This window comes from Falco rusticolus, chromosome W (assembly GCF_015220075.1).
Source record: "Falco rusticolus isolate bFalRus1 chromosome W, bFalRus1.pri, whole genome shotgun sequence".
Classification (NCBI taxonomy): domain Eukaryota; kingdom Metazoa; phylum Chordata; class Aves; order Falconiformes; family Falconidae; genus Falco; species Falco rusticolus.
In genome coordinates, this window is record NC_051209.1 from 9,036,573 (window position 1) to 9,050,764 (window position 14,192).

Below are 14,192 nucleotides of genomic sequence, written 5' to 3' on the forward strand. Positions count from 1 at the left end.
CTCTCCAGTCCTGCTGCTGTCTATGCCAAAGCATTACTGTTGGCACATGTTGCACCTGGAATTATTGTTCCAAGTGCTGAAGAACATGTGATATGTTCAGTGGGGGTTTAATGTTGATAGTAAACTGCAGAACTGTTGGTACAGACCTGATCTGGCTGCTGTTGAAGCTAAACATGCATGTTGCTATGGTTTTCAGTGATATCAGGTTTTAGGCCCTTTTGAGTATAATTAGACTCATCCAGGTTTGTGTTACCAGAATAGGTTTAATAGAGTAATGGTTGAAATGTGCCGTGTGTCCTGTCTGTCATACTGAAAGATTGCACGTAGCTTTTTGATGTCTGACCAGGTTCAACATATTTTTGGTTACCTGTTTTTTGAATCAAACTTTATTCTAATAGTTTTTCTGTATCACACAATGTGAGTGGATGCCATAGGTTGCTTTGTGATCTAGTCATTAAATCTTAAATCCTGCTATTCTCAGAAGTAATGACTGAAGCAAAGAAGGCTATTGTTCTTACTCCCAAATCTGAATGCCCTGTAGATTTTTTCACAGGTTGATGAATGATGCATCTGTGAAAACAGTATTGAAGTTGGGACAGTAATACTCAGAGGACTGCTGTCACCAAGAAACAACATCAGTGACAAGCCATTTTAAGCTTAGCTCTACTAGCCTTAAAATGCTACAGTGTGCCATGATAGCACAATGCAGCATATAGCTGTACACCTTTGAAATAGACTAGGCCTAGGTAAAACTCTGTTCAAAGCCCCAAATTGGTCAGCATCAGAGAAAAGTGTTATAATGATCTTTTATTTTTATTTGTCTTTAAGCAGATTTATGGTTATGATGATCTCCAGCTGCTTCAATCCAGGCTGCCAATGGTAAGTAAATGGCTTGGTTTATTTGATTTTAAACAAGTTATCTTTGGTGTTGATCATCTGTGCAACACAAATTAGTTCATTTGGTGATTAAGAACTTATCCTTATGTTCTATATTGTGTTTTTTAATATCCAGAAACAGTTTTTCTGGTGTAAACTGATATAGAGCAACTGTTGCATTATGTATTCGTCCATCTACAAATTCTGTAAATAGAAGCAAGTGTGCTCTGTGCTTTTGAGTGGAGAAATTCTTAATTGTTGTAGCACCAGTATATCTTGTCAAATCTAGTTGAAATCCAAGTGTGAATGTTTTCTTTCACCAAGCGATAGGGTTGAACAGCAAGTATGCAAATTGGCAGCCAGCAGGTGCATCTGACAGGTTGTAGAGGTGCTTGTAGGTGGAGATCTCTGTGTATGCATCATGGCAACAAATGCAGGTGAGCCTGCAGGAAGGAGAGTATATGAAGTTTTCTTCCTTACCTGGATCCAGAATGTAAATGGCACGTGAGAGAAGTTGAGAGTTAGATTCACAAAGAGCCTCAGCCTAGATTGTGGTAAGATAAAGAATTTTGTTTTCAGAAAACTAGGATAAGGAGCTTGAAGAGAAATTTTGGTAGTATGTAACTGAGAAGTCACAGGATTAAGCAATGCAGTGTATCTGTAGAGGCAGAAATGGAACAGTGAGCAGTGATCTGGAAAAAAGTATCACTGGATGAATGCCATAGTTAAAGGTCCAAGTCAGTACCAGGTCTTCCATGTGGAGTCTGGAGGCAGCCAGAGTCAGGTAGTCCTAAGGTGAGTACAGGGATGTCCCAGACAAAACCCTGTTCAGCTGCACGTCTTGAACACCTGTCTCACAAATCAAGCAACTTTATTTTATAAGCCAGCAAATAAAGCATGTTGAAAATGCTAGTTAAGAGTGTGGATTTCTTAGCACAGTTATGGCTGGTCTTATGCGGGGCAGCTGAGGGAACTGGGGTGGTTTAGCATGGAGAAAGAGGCTGGGGGGGGGGGGGGGGGGGGGGGGGGCTTATCACTCTTTACAACTACCTGAAAGGAGGTTGTAGGAGGTGGGTGTTGGTCTTTTTTTTTTTTTTTTCCTCTCCCAAGTAACAAGTGATAGGACAAGAGGAAATGGCCTCAAGTTGCACCAGGGGAGGTTTAGAATTGGGTATTAGGAAAAATTTCTTCACTGAAAGGGTGGTGAAGCATTGGAACAGGCTGCCCAGGGAGGTGGTTGAGTCTTTTCTGTAGCTGAACTTTCCCTTCCTGCCCAAGTTTCTCCTCTCTGTAATGCCCTGGTGTTGATTGTGGCCTGTTTTTCTTTCACTTGTATGTCACCTTTGTTTTCACATTAGCTGGTCTTTTCAGTTTGTGAAATTGCTGTGTGATGTATGAAGGCACAGACTCAGGTTATGGTGCAACCAGAGACGCTTTATTGTACTGAGAAGCCCATATTTATGTCTCTGAGCCCAGATACAAATTCCAGCTGTATGTACCACCAGGCTCAGGGCAGAAACCACTCATGCAGTTACGTAGCTATAGGCTACTACAAGCATGCAGACACCTTTTTGCTACTAGATAACCATGTTTATCTTACTTTCCTTCACAATACCCAGCTGTTCTCTCATCTCCTGCCAGATCAGACCTTCTCCATCCTCCTCTCAGACATTCTCTATCCTCCTCTCCCACAGTGTTGCTTGGAAGAGCCTGGGGAGCCACCTCCTGGAGCGAGGGCTTTGGGGTGGGGGGGATGGGGAGTGGCAGTGGCTTCCAAGGAGGTGGCTCTGGGTGTAGGCACTTGTTTGTTGGATGTGTTCCTGGATGGAGCTGCCCCAGCTCCTTTTGAAGTTCCTGAGAATGGGGAAGAAAGGCTTTTCCTTTAGGCAAAAGGGAGGTGTTTTGTTCCTCCTTCTGCTGCATTGGGTCCCTGACTGTGGTCCCATGCGTGTGCTGTTGTAGCATGAGTCTTGTTTTCTCTGTCCTTGCCTGAAGTTGTTGGAGAGCAAAGAAAATGTCCCCCATGAGGCTATTTGTAAGTGAAGGGTCTTGTGTTTGGGGTGGCCTGAGCCCCCCGTCCCCCTAGAGGAGGGGTGTCCAAGAGTCCTCTGGAGGTGGAGCTGAGCAAGCTAATCTAGTTATAGAGCTCTAGTGGGAGGAGAAGGTGGTAGAGGTTGCACTTGCTAAAGTTTTAAGGTCCCCTCCAACAGCAAGGATCGTGTTCTGCTTGTATGAGAGACACTGCCACGTGTTTTATCAAAGCACTTGGAGCAGGGGAAATGTGTGTGTGTGGTAGTAGTGGCAGGGCAGTGATGGGCTGGGAGCCATGGCCTTATCAGGCAGTGTTGTGTTGGGGGGGTGCTGTACTTGGGGTGCTGGCATGTGCATGATGTTTTGACATACCTAGGTGCCGTTGCTGCAGGAGGTAAGCTGATGTTGGAGGTCCGTGGCTGGACCTTATTTCTGTTGCCCTAGAGTAGTTCACGCTGCAAGGTGTTTTCAAGCAGCACAATAAGAGAGTTGTCATCATGAAAAATGCCTGAAAAGGTAAGAGTAGTTGAATTCAGCCTAATCAAAGTGATCTCTGCTGTGCCTCCTTCATAGAATCACAGAATGGTTTGGGTGGGAAGGGACCTTCAAAGTCCCTCTAGTTCAACCCCCTGCCATGGGCAGGGACATCTTCAGCTGGATCAGGTTGCTCAGAGCCTCATCCAGCCTGGCCTTGGATGTTCTCAGGGATGGGGCATCGGGCACCTCTCTGGGCCACCTGTGCCAGTGTCTCGCCACTCTCACTGTAAAAAATGTCTTCCTTTATACATAGTCTGAATCTACCCTCTTTTAGTTTCAAACCATTACCCCTTATCCTATCACTATAGGCCCTATTAATAAGTCTGTCCCCATCTTTCTTATAAGCCACCTTATTGTGGTTTTTAAAGGGCTCCCCTGGAGTCTTCCCCAGGCTAAAGAACCCCTGACTGACTCAGCCTTTCCTCATAGGAGAGGTGTTCCATCCCTCTGATCATTTTTGTAGTCCTCCTTTGGACCCACTCCAACAGGTCTGTCTTGTGCTGAGGACTCCAGAGCTGATAATCAGTTGGCCTAAACTGTGGTGGAAGGTGGAAAATGTTGAGGAGATACAGGCCAAAGAGATGATTCTGATGATGATGGTTAAACCCTGAAGAGGTTTTTCAAAGTAGTTGAGGGAAGCTCATCTTTAGGGAGGTGCTAAAGAGAAGAGTGGACAGGGCCATGGGGCATAGGTCCTGCAGAGCCCTGTTTGGAGGTGGTGGTGGTGCATGTGGGTGCTGTGCTTGGGGTGCTGCTGGGTGACTGGCTTTATGTGGTGCCATGGTTTTATCATCATCATCTAGACAGAGTTTCTGTTTCTCTTTTCAGTTTTGCTTTCCATTTACTTTCGAGGGCTTTTGTTGCGCTTGTCAAAGTGTGAGCAGGAGGTGGCCATGGGGAAGGGGAGCTGGTTCTTTCCCAGGGCTGCTGTCAGGGTATGGGGGGAGCCTGGCTCCTGTGCTATTATGGTTCAGTGGGGGATGAAAGCGTGGCAGCAGAGGCTTTTGGGGCAGCTGTGCTGAGGGATGTGTTTTAGGGTTTCCTTTTAATCTCTTTTGTGAGTGGTCTTGCTTGGTTTTTATTTTCAAGTTTACCTACCAACATCCTTTTTTCTTATTTCATATATGCAAATAATATCAGAGCATGAGTTAATGTTTTTCTTTATCTCTTATTGATAAATATTTTTAGTTTCTTCTCCCCCCCCCCCCCCCCCCCCCCCCCCCCCCTCCATCTGCAGCTTTTGCTGATGGAAGAGCGTTTCCTCTGCAGATATCTTGCAGAATGGTTTTGGGGTCCTCTATCATCCCTCCTGCTCCCCAAGTTATTTGTCCTCAGTGTGTTGACATTTATAAATGTTGCAAAGGATTTTTCAGCTATTCATGCAATTATTGTGATCTATAGGTTTGGGGGTTTTATTGTGTTTTGAAATTGTAGAAATTAAGTAACATTAGGTGTACGGGAGGCAGGTGCTGGTGGAAATGTTTGTCTTTGACATGCTGGTCCGTTTACATCTAGAAACTGAAAGTGGGCAGAGTCTCAAGTGCAAGTTGTCACTGCTACTTAGGAAGTTTCTAGCAGTGACAGGTACTGGTGGCCACTGATACAGTGAGAACAGGGGTTTCCTCTGAGGTTTGGGGGTGTGTGTCTTTTTTACTTGGTTTCTTAATGTGTATGTTGATGCTGTAAATTCTTACTGTGTTGTGTTTTTGGTGGATGTGGTTTTTATTTTTGTGTATTACATTGGGATATGTGATCTCTTCTCTTAGTCTGTTGCAGGCTGCCTGTGTAGTAGAGATCTTACAAATGTCTTGGTGTGTGTGGTACCTAGCCAGCTGCTTGGTGGAGCTTAAATTCTATTATGTCAGATCACTTACCATTTTTTCAGTCCTTTTTCTATCTCACCTTTTGAGTCTATTCCTGATATTTCAGTTTTGACTTTAAGAACCTTCTACTATGGTCCTGGCCTGACCTCAGGTCTTTGGGCCCTGATTGTCTGTTGCTCTTCCAGGCACAGTCTTGCTGGAATATGACAACTCCAGAGCTGAGGGTTGGGAGGGGAAAGTGTTTAGTCATTGCCTTTAACTTATCATTAAGAGATCAAGTATTTGTATATGATATTAAAAATGTCTACAAAATATAGGTTTATTTTGAAGTTGAGGATCCAGGTAAATCTTCAACTCTGCTGTGATAAGGTCAGCTTCTGCCCAAATTTCCTTTAGTTCTTGCTTTTTAAATTTTTCTAATATGCATAATGCAGGGCTCATAAGAGCTGTCCAGCTCTGTTATGGTTTCAACTATTAATAAACAATGTTGTCTCTTTCTAAGGATTACTATGGAATTACATTCTCTGCTCCTGCAGCTTTGACAGGCAGAGATGGGAGCCTTGCTAACAATCCGTACTCAGGTGAGTGCTATTTAAAGATGAGGATGGCAAGTGAGATGTGCTGGTCATCTACCATTGCTTAAAGAGCTGTGTTTTCCCTTCTGTAAGCAGTTAAACCCATCAGTCCAAACTAGTCAAACAAAAGCGAGCATCTCCCTCTCAACCCTGACATTGATTGACTGATTTATTTATTTATTTTTATTTTCCCCCTTTCATGGTTTTGGTCAGTAATTTATATGTGACTACTGGGAATAAGTTTGATAGCCTTTGAGAATAAGTGCAAGATTGTTATGAATGTAAACAGCAGTGTCATCTAGTGCCCTTCCCAAGCACATACAGGTGCTTGAAAAATATTCCATACCTTAATCATTCTTCTTGAAATTCAACTGGCTTGCTTTCCTTAGAAGTGCTAAAATAGCAATAACTGTGTTCCCAGCAGGAGCTGCATCTAGCAGGCTCTCCCTCACCAAATCTAATGAACTTCATTCCCAAAAGCATGTGGTCTAAGAAGCCCTTTTTCATTCCTGCTCTTGCTCTTCAGTTATCAGTGCGCAAAGATGACATTAATGCCATCCAGGATTTTCAGCCAGTGGTGGTCTTTCACTGCCATCTGATTACAGCTTAAAACTGTAGTCATAGGTGTTATAATTCCTATAATGCCAGTATTAAGTGTTGTTATACCTTTTGGTAACAAACATAAAGGAATACTAGTTGAGAATGAGATAGGGAGGTGACATATCAATCACCTAAAAACACATGAACATGCTTGTTGTGGTTTAACCTTAGCTGGCAACTAAGCCCCATACAGCTGCTCACTCGCTACCCCCACAGTGGGATGGGGGAGAGAATTGGAAAGGTAACTGATGAGTTTTCTCATTTTTGAGATAAAGACCGTTTAATAGGTAAAGCAAGCACCACGCACACAAGCAAAGCAAAACAAGAAATTCATTCACTACTCCCCATTGGCAGGCAGGTGTTCAGCCATCTCCAGGAAAGTGAGGATCCATCATATGTAATGATGATTTGGGAAGACAAACATCATCACTCCAGATGTCCCCCTTCTTCCCCCCAGCTTTTTGTTGCTGAGCATGACATATGGTATGGAATATTCCTTCAGCCAGTTGGGATCACCTGTCCTGGCTGTGTCCCCTCCCAATTTCTTGTGCCTGTCCAGCCTTCTTGCTGGCAGGGTGGTATGAGAAGCAGAAAAAGCCTTGATTGTGCAAGCACTGCTCAGCAGTAATGAAAACATCCCTGTATTATCAATGCTATTCTCAGCACAAATCCAAAATATAACCCTGTACTAGCTTCTGTGAAGAAAATTTACTCTATCCCAGCCAAAATGAGCACATTCTCCACCCCTTATTCCATACCATTTACATCATGCTCAGGTCCCATACTATCCAATATGTTTTCATTACCCACCACCCCCTTCCCATCCTTTGATATAATACATAGATATCATTCCCCTAATCTATGGACTGCCCCTGTAAAAATGTCTATAAGCATCCACAAAATGTCCATTGAGTTCATTTAGTCCATGAACACGATCTCTTATGGTGGTCACTCAGAAGAAAGGTTGTGTGTTGTATGGGGTTATCAGGCATCAAAGCCAGCTCAGGTCGGGTCACTGCTGCACTTGCACTGCTTCTTGTAAGGCTTGTCCTCCAGTGGTTCAGGTGGTTGCTGCTATAGTCATTCCTATAACATGAAATTCAAATCATGGGTTACAACAATTTAAAGGTATTTCCATTACAATCTCCACCCCTGGTCCCTTCGGACCAGCCCGTAGGGTTTAACATTGCAATGAACTCCTCCCCTTGCCCCTGCTCTGCCTTGGACTTATCCATAGAATGCAGTCCCTTAGGGGGGTGTACCTGCTCCAGGTGGAGCCTCAGCTACGAGCCACAGTCTCTCCAGGGGTATCCCTGCTGCGGCATAGACTCATCCACAGCCACAGTCCCTTCGAGGTGCACCTGTTCCAACATGGCCTTCTCCATGGGCCACAATGCTTTCAGAGATATACCTGTTCCAGTATGGCCTTACCCATGGTTGCAATCCCTCCTCCAGGGCTGTACCTGCTCTGTCATGGGCTTATCCATGGCCACACACTTTGAGGTGCTCCAGCATGACCTCACACACAGCCACTGATGCTTCAAGGTGTACCTACTACAGCACAGACTTATCCACAGCCACAGATGCTTCGAGGTGTGCCTTCTCCAACATGGACTTGCCTTTGGGCCACAATTCCTTCAGAGGCATACCTGCTGCAGCACAGACACAACCATGGCCACAGTCCATGCCTGAGCAGGTATAACTCAGTGTGTCTAAGTCACATGCACAGGGGCTTTGGGGTGTCCTGCTCCCACGTGGACTCATCCACAGGTCACAGTCCCTTTGACTCGATTTCACACTGGAGTTCCAGCCTGTCCAGTACAGCAGCAATGATGCCCTGGTGCATCGCCATTGCTGTTATCAAAATGTTCCTGGGCACAGCACAGTGAGATGATAGGCAGTGCAGAGGAGCCTGGCAATAGCTAAACAGCAATAACTGCTATAAATTTGAACTGGCACATTGCAATCAAATATGTTATCTTGAACCCTTTTTGCCCCATACTGTGTACCAAAAAGGACTGCTGTGGTTTAACCCCATCTGGCAACTAAGCACTGCACAGCTGCTTGCCCCCCCCCCCCCCCCCCCCCCCCCCCCCCCAGTGGGATGGGGAAGAGAATCACAAGAATAAGTGAGAAAACTTGTGGGTTGAGATAAAGACAGTTCAATAGATAAAGCAAAAGCTGCACACACAAGCAAAGCAAAATAAGGAATTCACTCACCACTCCCCATGGGCAGGCAAGGTGTAGGTGTTCAGCCATCCCCAGGAAAGCAGGGTTCCATCATGCATAACAGTTACTTGGTAAGACAAATGCCCTAAGTCTGAAAGTCTGCCGCCTCCTTCCCCCAGCTTTTTATTTCTGAGCATGACATCATATAGTATGGAATATCCCTTTGGCCAGTTGGGGTCAGCTGTCCTGGCTATGTCTCCTCACAATTTCTTGTGCCTCTCCAGCCTTCTTGCTGGTGGGGTGGTATGAGAAACAGAAAAGGCCTTGATGCTGTGTAAGCACTGCTCAGCAGTAATGAAAACATCCCTGTATTATCAATGCTGTTTGCAGCACAAATCCAAAACATAGCCTCATACTAGCTACTATGAAGAAAATTAACTCTATCCCAGCCAAAACCAGCACAATACTGTTCTGTGGGCTGCCAGAAAATGCAAGTGTTCAGGAGTTTTCTGCTGCATAATCATTTCTCTCAGGAGTCTGCTTTTGGGTTAATAATGTAATTTCTTTTCCTACTCTTTCAATAAGGTATTCTGCAATGCAAGCCTTGCTTTCCCCAGCCATCAGCTACCAGCTTCAGAACTTTGGTAGTGTGAGGAACCAGACGTCTAACTAGTCAAGCTTGACAAACAGACATTGACAAAAATATGCCCATCACTGCCTGTAAATCCTAACTTGCTTTCAGCATATGAAGCTTAGCTAATCAGTTTAATCTCCATGAGAGTCAAGTTTTAACCCAACACCCATTTGCTCTTTGCCTGTTTACAATACTTCTGCTTTTAGCATGTTTTATTGCAATGATTTGATAGCAGTGAATCTGCTCAGGCCCTGAGAGATAGGTAAGTATTGGTATCTCCATTTTACTGATGCGTTATCCATGGCACAGAGTTCTATGCCACAAACAGGCAATGTCACTGTGGCCGTCAGGAACAGACACAAGGAGAGCGCTTCATGTGAACAGCTGCAGGCTTTCAAGTGTAGCATATGCTCTCTTCTGTAGTTGTCTACTTGTGTTCAGAGGACTTGAATATTTCAAATTCTCCACTTCTAGAATGTCTTTGATAGCTTTTATGATCAGTTCATTCTTTTGCAGGTGATGTAACAAAATTTGGCCGTGGGGATTCTGCTTCCCCTGCTCCTGCTACCACGCTCGCCCAACCACAGCAGAACCAGACGCAGACTCACCATACAACTCAGCAGCCCTTCCTCAACCCAACCCTGCCCCCAGGATACAGCTACACTGGATTACCTTATTATGCTAGTGTGCCCGGTGTAGCCAGTGCATTCCAGTATGGGCCAACCATGTTTGTAAGTGTGACAGCCTAAACTGTAACCTTCCCTTTGTGCCTCTGGCTTTGCTCTCTCCAGCCCAAACCTCTTATATCTTGGATTCACAGGATGGTTTGGGTCAGAAGGGGCTTCTAAAGATCATCTAGTCCAACCCCACCTGCCATGGGCAGGGGCACCTTCCACTAGACCAAGTTGCTCAAAGCCCCATCCAACCTGGCCTTGAACACTTCCAGGGATGGGGCATCTGCAGCTTCTCTGGACAACCAGTTCCAGTGTTTCACCACCCTTACTGTAAAAAGTTTCTTTATGTCTAATCTAAATCTACCCTCTTTCAATTTCAAACCATTGCCCCTTGTTCTGCTGCTACAGGCCCTGGTAAGAAGTCTCTGTCTCTCTTAAAAAGCCCCCTTTAAGTCTTGAAAGGCTGTGAATAAGGTCTCCCTGGAGCCTTCTCTTCTCCATGCTGATCAACCCCAACTCTCAGCCTTTCCTCATAGGGGAGGTGTTCCAGCTCTCTGACTGTTTTCATGGCCCTCCTCTGGACCCGCTCCAACAGGTTCATGTCTGTCTTGAGCTGGGGCCCCCAGAACTGGGTATGGTACTCTAGGTGGGGTCTTGACTCCACTGTCATGTCTTCCCCAGCCTGTAAGGGATCTCCCAAAACATGCAAGCATGAGAAAATAGCTGCAGTCTCTTCCCCAAGAAAACAGGAAATTTAAAAGGCTGTGCAGGTTACTGTAAATAGCAGGCAGCTACAGCTCATGGACTCAGTGTTCCTGAAAGCCTGTAGCTCTGGGTCTCCCTTTGACTCCAGAGGTTGCTGAGTTAGTGAGCCGAGAGTACCTAGGAAATCCTTGAGGATGGAGAAGATCCCATTAAGTCAGAGTACAGTGCTGGTTGTTTCAGGAGGGAGAATGTTATTTGGGAAGAGGTGATGCTCCAGGCAAAGTTAGATGAGTCTACTTTAGGGCCTTGTAGGACTGTGTTTTATGAAACAATCTCAGGTAGGAGTTGATGTTTCATTTGATTCTGGAGAGAGCACGCTGTGGTGGTGGTTTCTTGGATTTGTGGATGAGAATTTGCTGTTTACAGTCAGTGTATGAAAGAAATACACAGCCTGTTCTGAGAGGGAGTTGCACTGCAATCAGAGGGGTGGCTTTAGCAGAAAACTTGGGGCTTGTGCAAAGCCACTACATCAAGTTACTGCTGGAGGCATGAGTGCTGTGTCCCATGCCATTCCAGTGTTCTCAACTCCAGATGAAATTTCCCATGTGAGCTGGCGGTGCATCCCCCACTAGATGGCAGAGGGAGCTTGTGTTTTGTGTGCCATTCCCTGTTAACAGTGCTTTTTGTTCCCTTTCTTTGTCCAGGTGCCTCCAGCATCTGCTAAACAGCATGGAGTCAACCTGAACACTGCATCGACTCCTTTCCAGCAAGCTAGTGGCTATGGGCAGCACAGCTATGGAGCAGGTATGCTTACCACTGTGCTTTTCATGTGAGCATCTGCAGAGCTGCTTGCACACTGTAACACCTTGTCTTATACACACTGGCAGGCTATGATGACTTAACACAGGGAACAGCAGCTGGAGATTACAGCAAAGGAGGCTACAGTGGGTCATCTCAAGCACAAAACAAATCTGCTGGTACTGGATCTGGGAAAGGTAACACATGAGACTCGAGGTTGCTCGAGTGGGATTTAGTAGGGCAGACTCCCAGTGCTGTGCAGTCAACACAGCAGCCAGCTCTAAACAGGGTCACAATCCAAGCTGTTTCTCCATCTGTATACAAAAATGCTTTTTAATGACCAAAGTGTTCCTTCTAAACCTCATGGCTGAACTTTGCATAAGGATTTGTGTGGCTGATGCGCAGCTTTGTCCACAATTATACATGGGAGAAATGGTGAGCTGCTTCCTCTGCCAAAGTTTTCTTTACTGAAGAATATAGTGGTCCTGCAGCAGAGCCGTGTTTTTTGGAGCCTAAGCAGTTGGATGATGCTGCTGAAATGGTCCTCTGCCAAATGAAGACTAGATTTTGAGTTTCTTGGAAGGCACCTGAGATAGCCCTGAGTGAGCGGGGCAGTTCACATCTCTGGGCTGTTGTTTCAGCTGCTGTCCATACACCCTGTAACTCATTGCATTGTTTCATGCCAGGAAATGTTTCCTTTGTGATTGTAAAGGCTGAAGAATTTATACAGCTTATGTGAAAGTTTATTCTGCACATTCTGCTTAGACTGAACTAGTTCATCCTTGGGCTTAAGCAAATACCAAGCATTTGTTGTGCATTTGAAACAACAACTGGATTGTCTTCAGCTAAGAGCTGATCGCACTCTCCTCTGTGGAGGAGCAATCCAAAAAGGAGCAACGTCCTAGGAAGGGTACAACCTTAGAGCAGTGCAAACCCTCTGATTCGCTGGTCTGGTTTTATTCTGATCCAAGTGAAATAATTAGAACCAGTCTTTATAAGACTGAATAAGTGGCTGGCTTGAGAGTCACTTTGCTGGTGAGTGTTTCTGAGCCTGTTGTGGTACCAGCTGGTCCAGGTGGAAGCCAGCCTGAATCAGTGATATTAATTCTCTGGGCAGAGGAGCATTGCAGACTTTACCCTTCTGCAGGGTGTGAAAGGACAAGGGCTCAAATGTGTAGCAGATGCCGAGTCTCATCACTCTGCACTACTGGAAAGCTCTTGAATGCTGCAATAGAGCCAAATGCATCCCTAATCCTAGGGGAAAGCTGGCTTTTTGTGAGCTTAAATGAGTGTTGGTGCAGCCAGCTGCTGCCTGGTGAAGTGCATTTGAATCAAAGCATAACCACTAGGTCGTGGATGTGGGTGACTTTATCCTAGTGGGCTGGTTTCCTGCTTTGTAGCAGGAGTGAGGCACTGAGCCCTTTCTTCTGTTCCCTGTGGGGTGCTGTAGGTCTGACAGCATGGAGAAACCCCACAGGGCGGGTGGGCTGGCTGGCAGCAGCAGCACGGTGTATGGTGCAGCAGCTGTGGACAAAGGTGCATCTACTGAGGCCACCAACTTTCTTGGTGGTGGTGGCTTTTTTTTTGTTTTCCAGGTGTTTCTGTGACCTCAAGTAACACAGGTGTGCCTGATATCAGTGGTTCAGTCTATAACAAGACTCAGGTGAGTAATGCTTCCCTCTAGTCTGAGACCAGGATGATGGCTCCCCTTGCAAGCACTGGCAGTTAGGACTATTTCCAGGCCAGTTGGTCTCAGGGTTAGCAGGCTCTGACACTTTTTGTGCTGGCTCTGTTTGCTGTTGGAGAGGAGTCTTGCCTTCTGTCCCACTGTTTCTGCCATGTCAGCTCCTGGCAGCAGCTGCTGGCGTAGATGCAGTGTTCTACACTACCCATGTTGCCCCATGTGTGTTGTGTCCTGGGTGCAAATGAAGTATGATGGCACTAATGTTTTTAGTTAAAATAGCCCCTAAAGCAGGTGAGTCAATAGGCTGGGTTGAGTTCTGGCCAGGGGGAAGAAAATCTTATTTGCAAGTTGTTGTTGTGTTTTTGTTGGGCCTCCCTGGGTAGGTTGAGTAATTCCAGCCTGAGCCCCTGCTGCAATGTGTGAAGGACTGATTTCAAGGAGCTGCTGCTATTCCATGTCCCACTGAGTAAAAAGAGGTTAGGGGAAAGAAGGAGCATAGTAGCTGTGGAAACAAAAATAAAATGTTGGAGGCATTAGTGCAGAAGTATGGATGAGAACAGGAGCTAAGGCTCATCTGCTGAAGTGCTCACAGGTGTGACTTGGCTTGCTCATGGAGTTGGTGAAAGGTTCAAGTGATGTGTGTTTGGGCTACTCTTGTGCTTGTCTGGTCACCCATGGGGCTGCTCACACCAGTCTCTGACATGATCCCCCTTGCCTCCTATACAGACATTTGACAAGCAGGGATTCCATGCTGGCACACCGCCTCCTTTCAGCCTGCCCTCTGCTCTTGGATCAACTGGGCCCCTGAACCCTGGTGGTGCCCCAGGTTATGCTCCAGCTCCCTTTCTCCATATCCTGCCTGCGCATCAGCAGCCTCATTCCCAGATGTTGCATCACCATCTTCAGCAAGATGGGCAGGTGCGTTGGTCCTTTTCACATCTACAGTGTGTCTGTCTGAGGGCAGATTGCTCCCACTCACATCCCAGAAGGGTCTTGGGGGCTTTTGCTTCCTTCTGGTTTTTGCTTCGCTCATTGGGAAAGGGCCTTGACAATGATTGCAGACTGACAAACTCATGCTGTTGACCA

At 45.9% G+C, this 14,192-nt stretch overlaps 1 protein-coding gene across 14 annotated transcripts in view; it reads left to right on the forward strand.

The window, feature by feature from the left end:
* The window catches only part of LOC119140748 (ubiquitin-associated protein 2-like), a 79,141-nt gene that overhangs the window by 63,227 nt on the left and 1,722 nt on the right, over positions 1-14,192 (forward strand). For 9 of the 14 annotated variants that reach the window (XM_037372304.1, XM_037372295.1, XM_037372298.1 and 6 more), the window contains 7 exons: positions 829-879; positions 5,770-5,848; positions 9,762-9,976; positions 11,329-11,428; positions 11,512-11,619; positions 13,018-13,085; positions 13,833-14,024. In XM_037372304.1, the coding sequence (XP_037228201.1) occupies positions 829-879; positions 5,770-5,848; positions 9,762-9,976; positions 11,329-11,428; positions 11,512-11,619; positions 13,018-13,085; positions 13,833-14,024 (813 nt within the window). The remainder of the gene's footprint in view (positions 1-828; positions 880-5,769; positions 5,849-9,761; positions 9,977-11,328; positions 11,429-11,511; positions 11,620-13,017; positions 13,086-13,832; positions 14,025-14,192) is intronic. The other 5 variants (XM_037372296.1, XM_037372299.1, XM_037372303.1 and 2 more) reach the window with 1 other exon arrangement.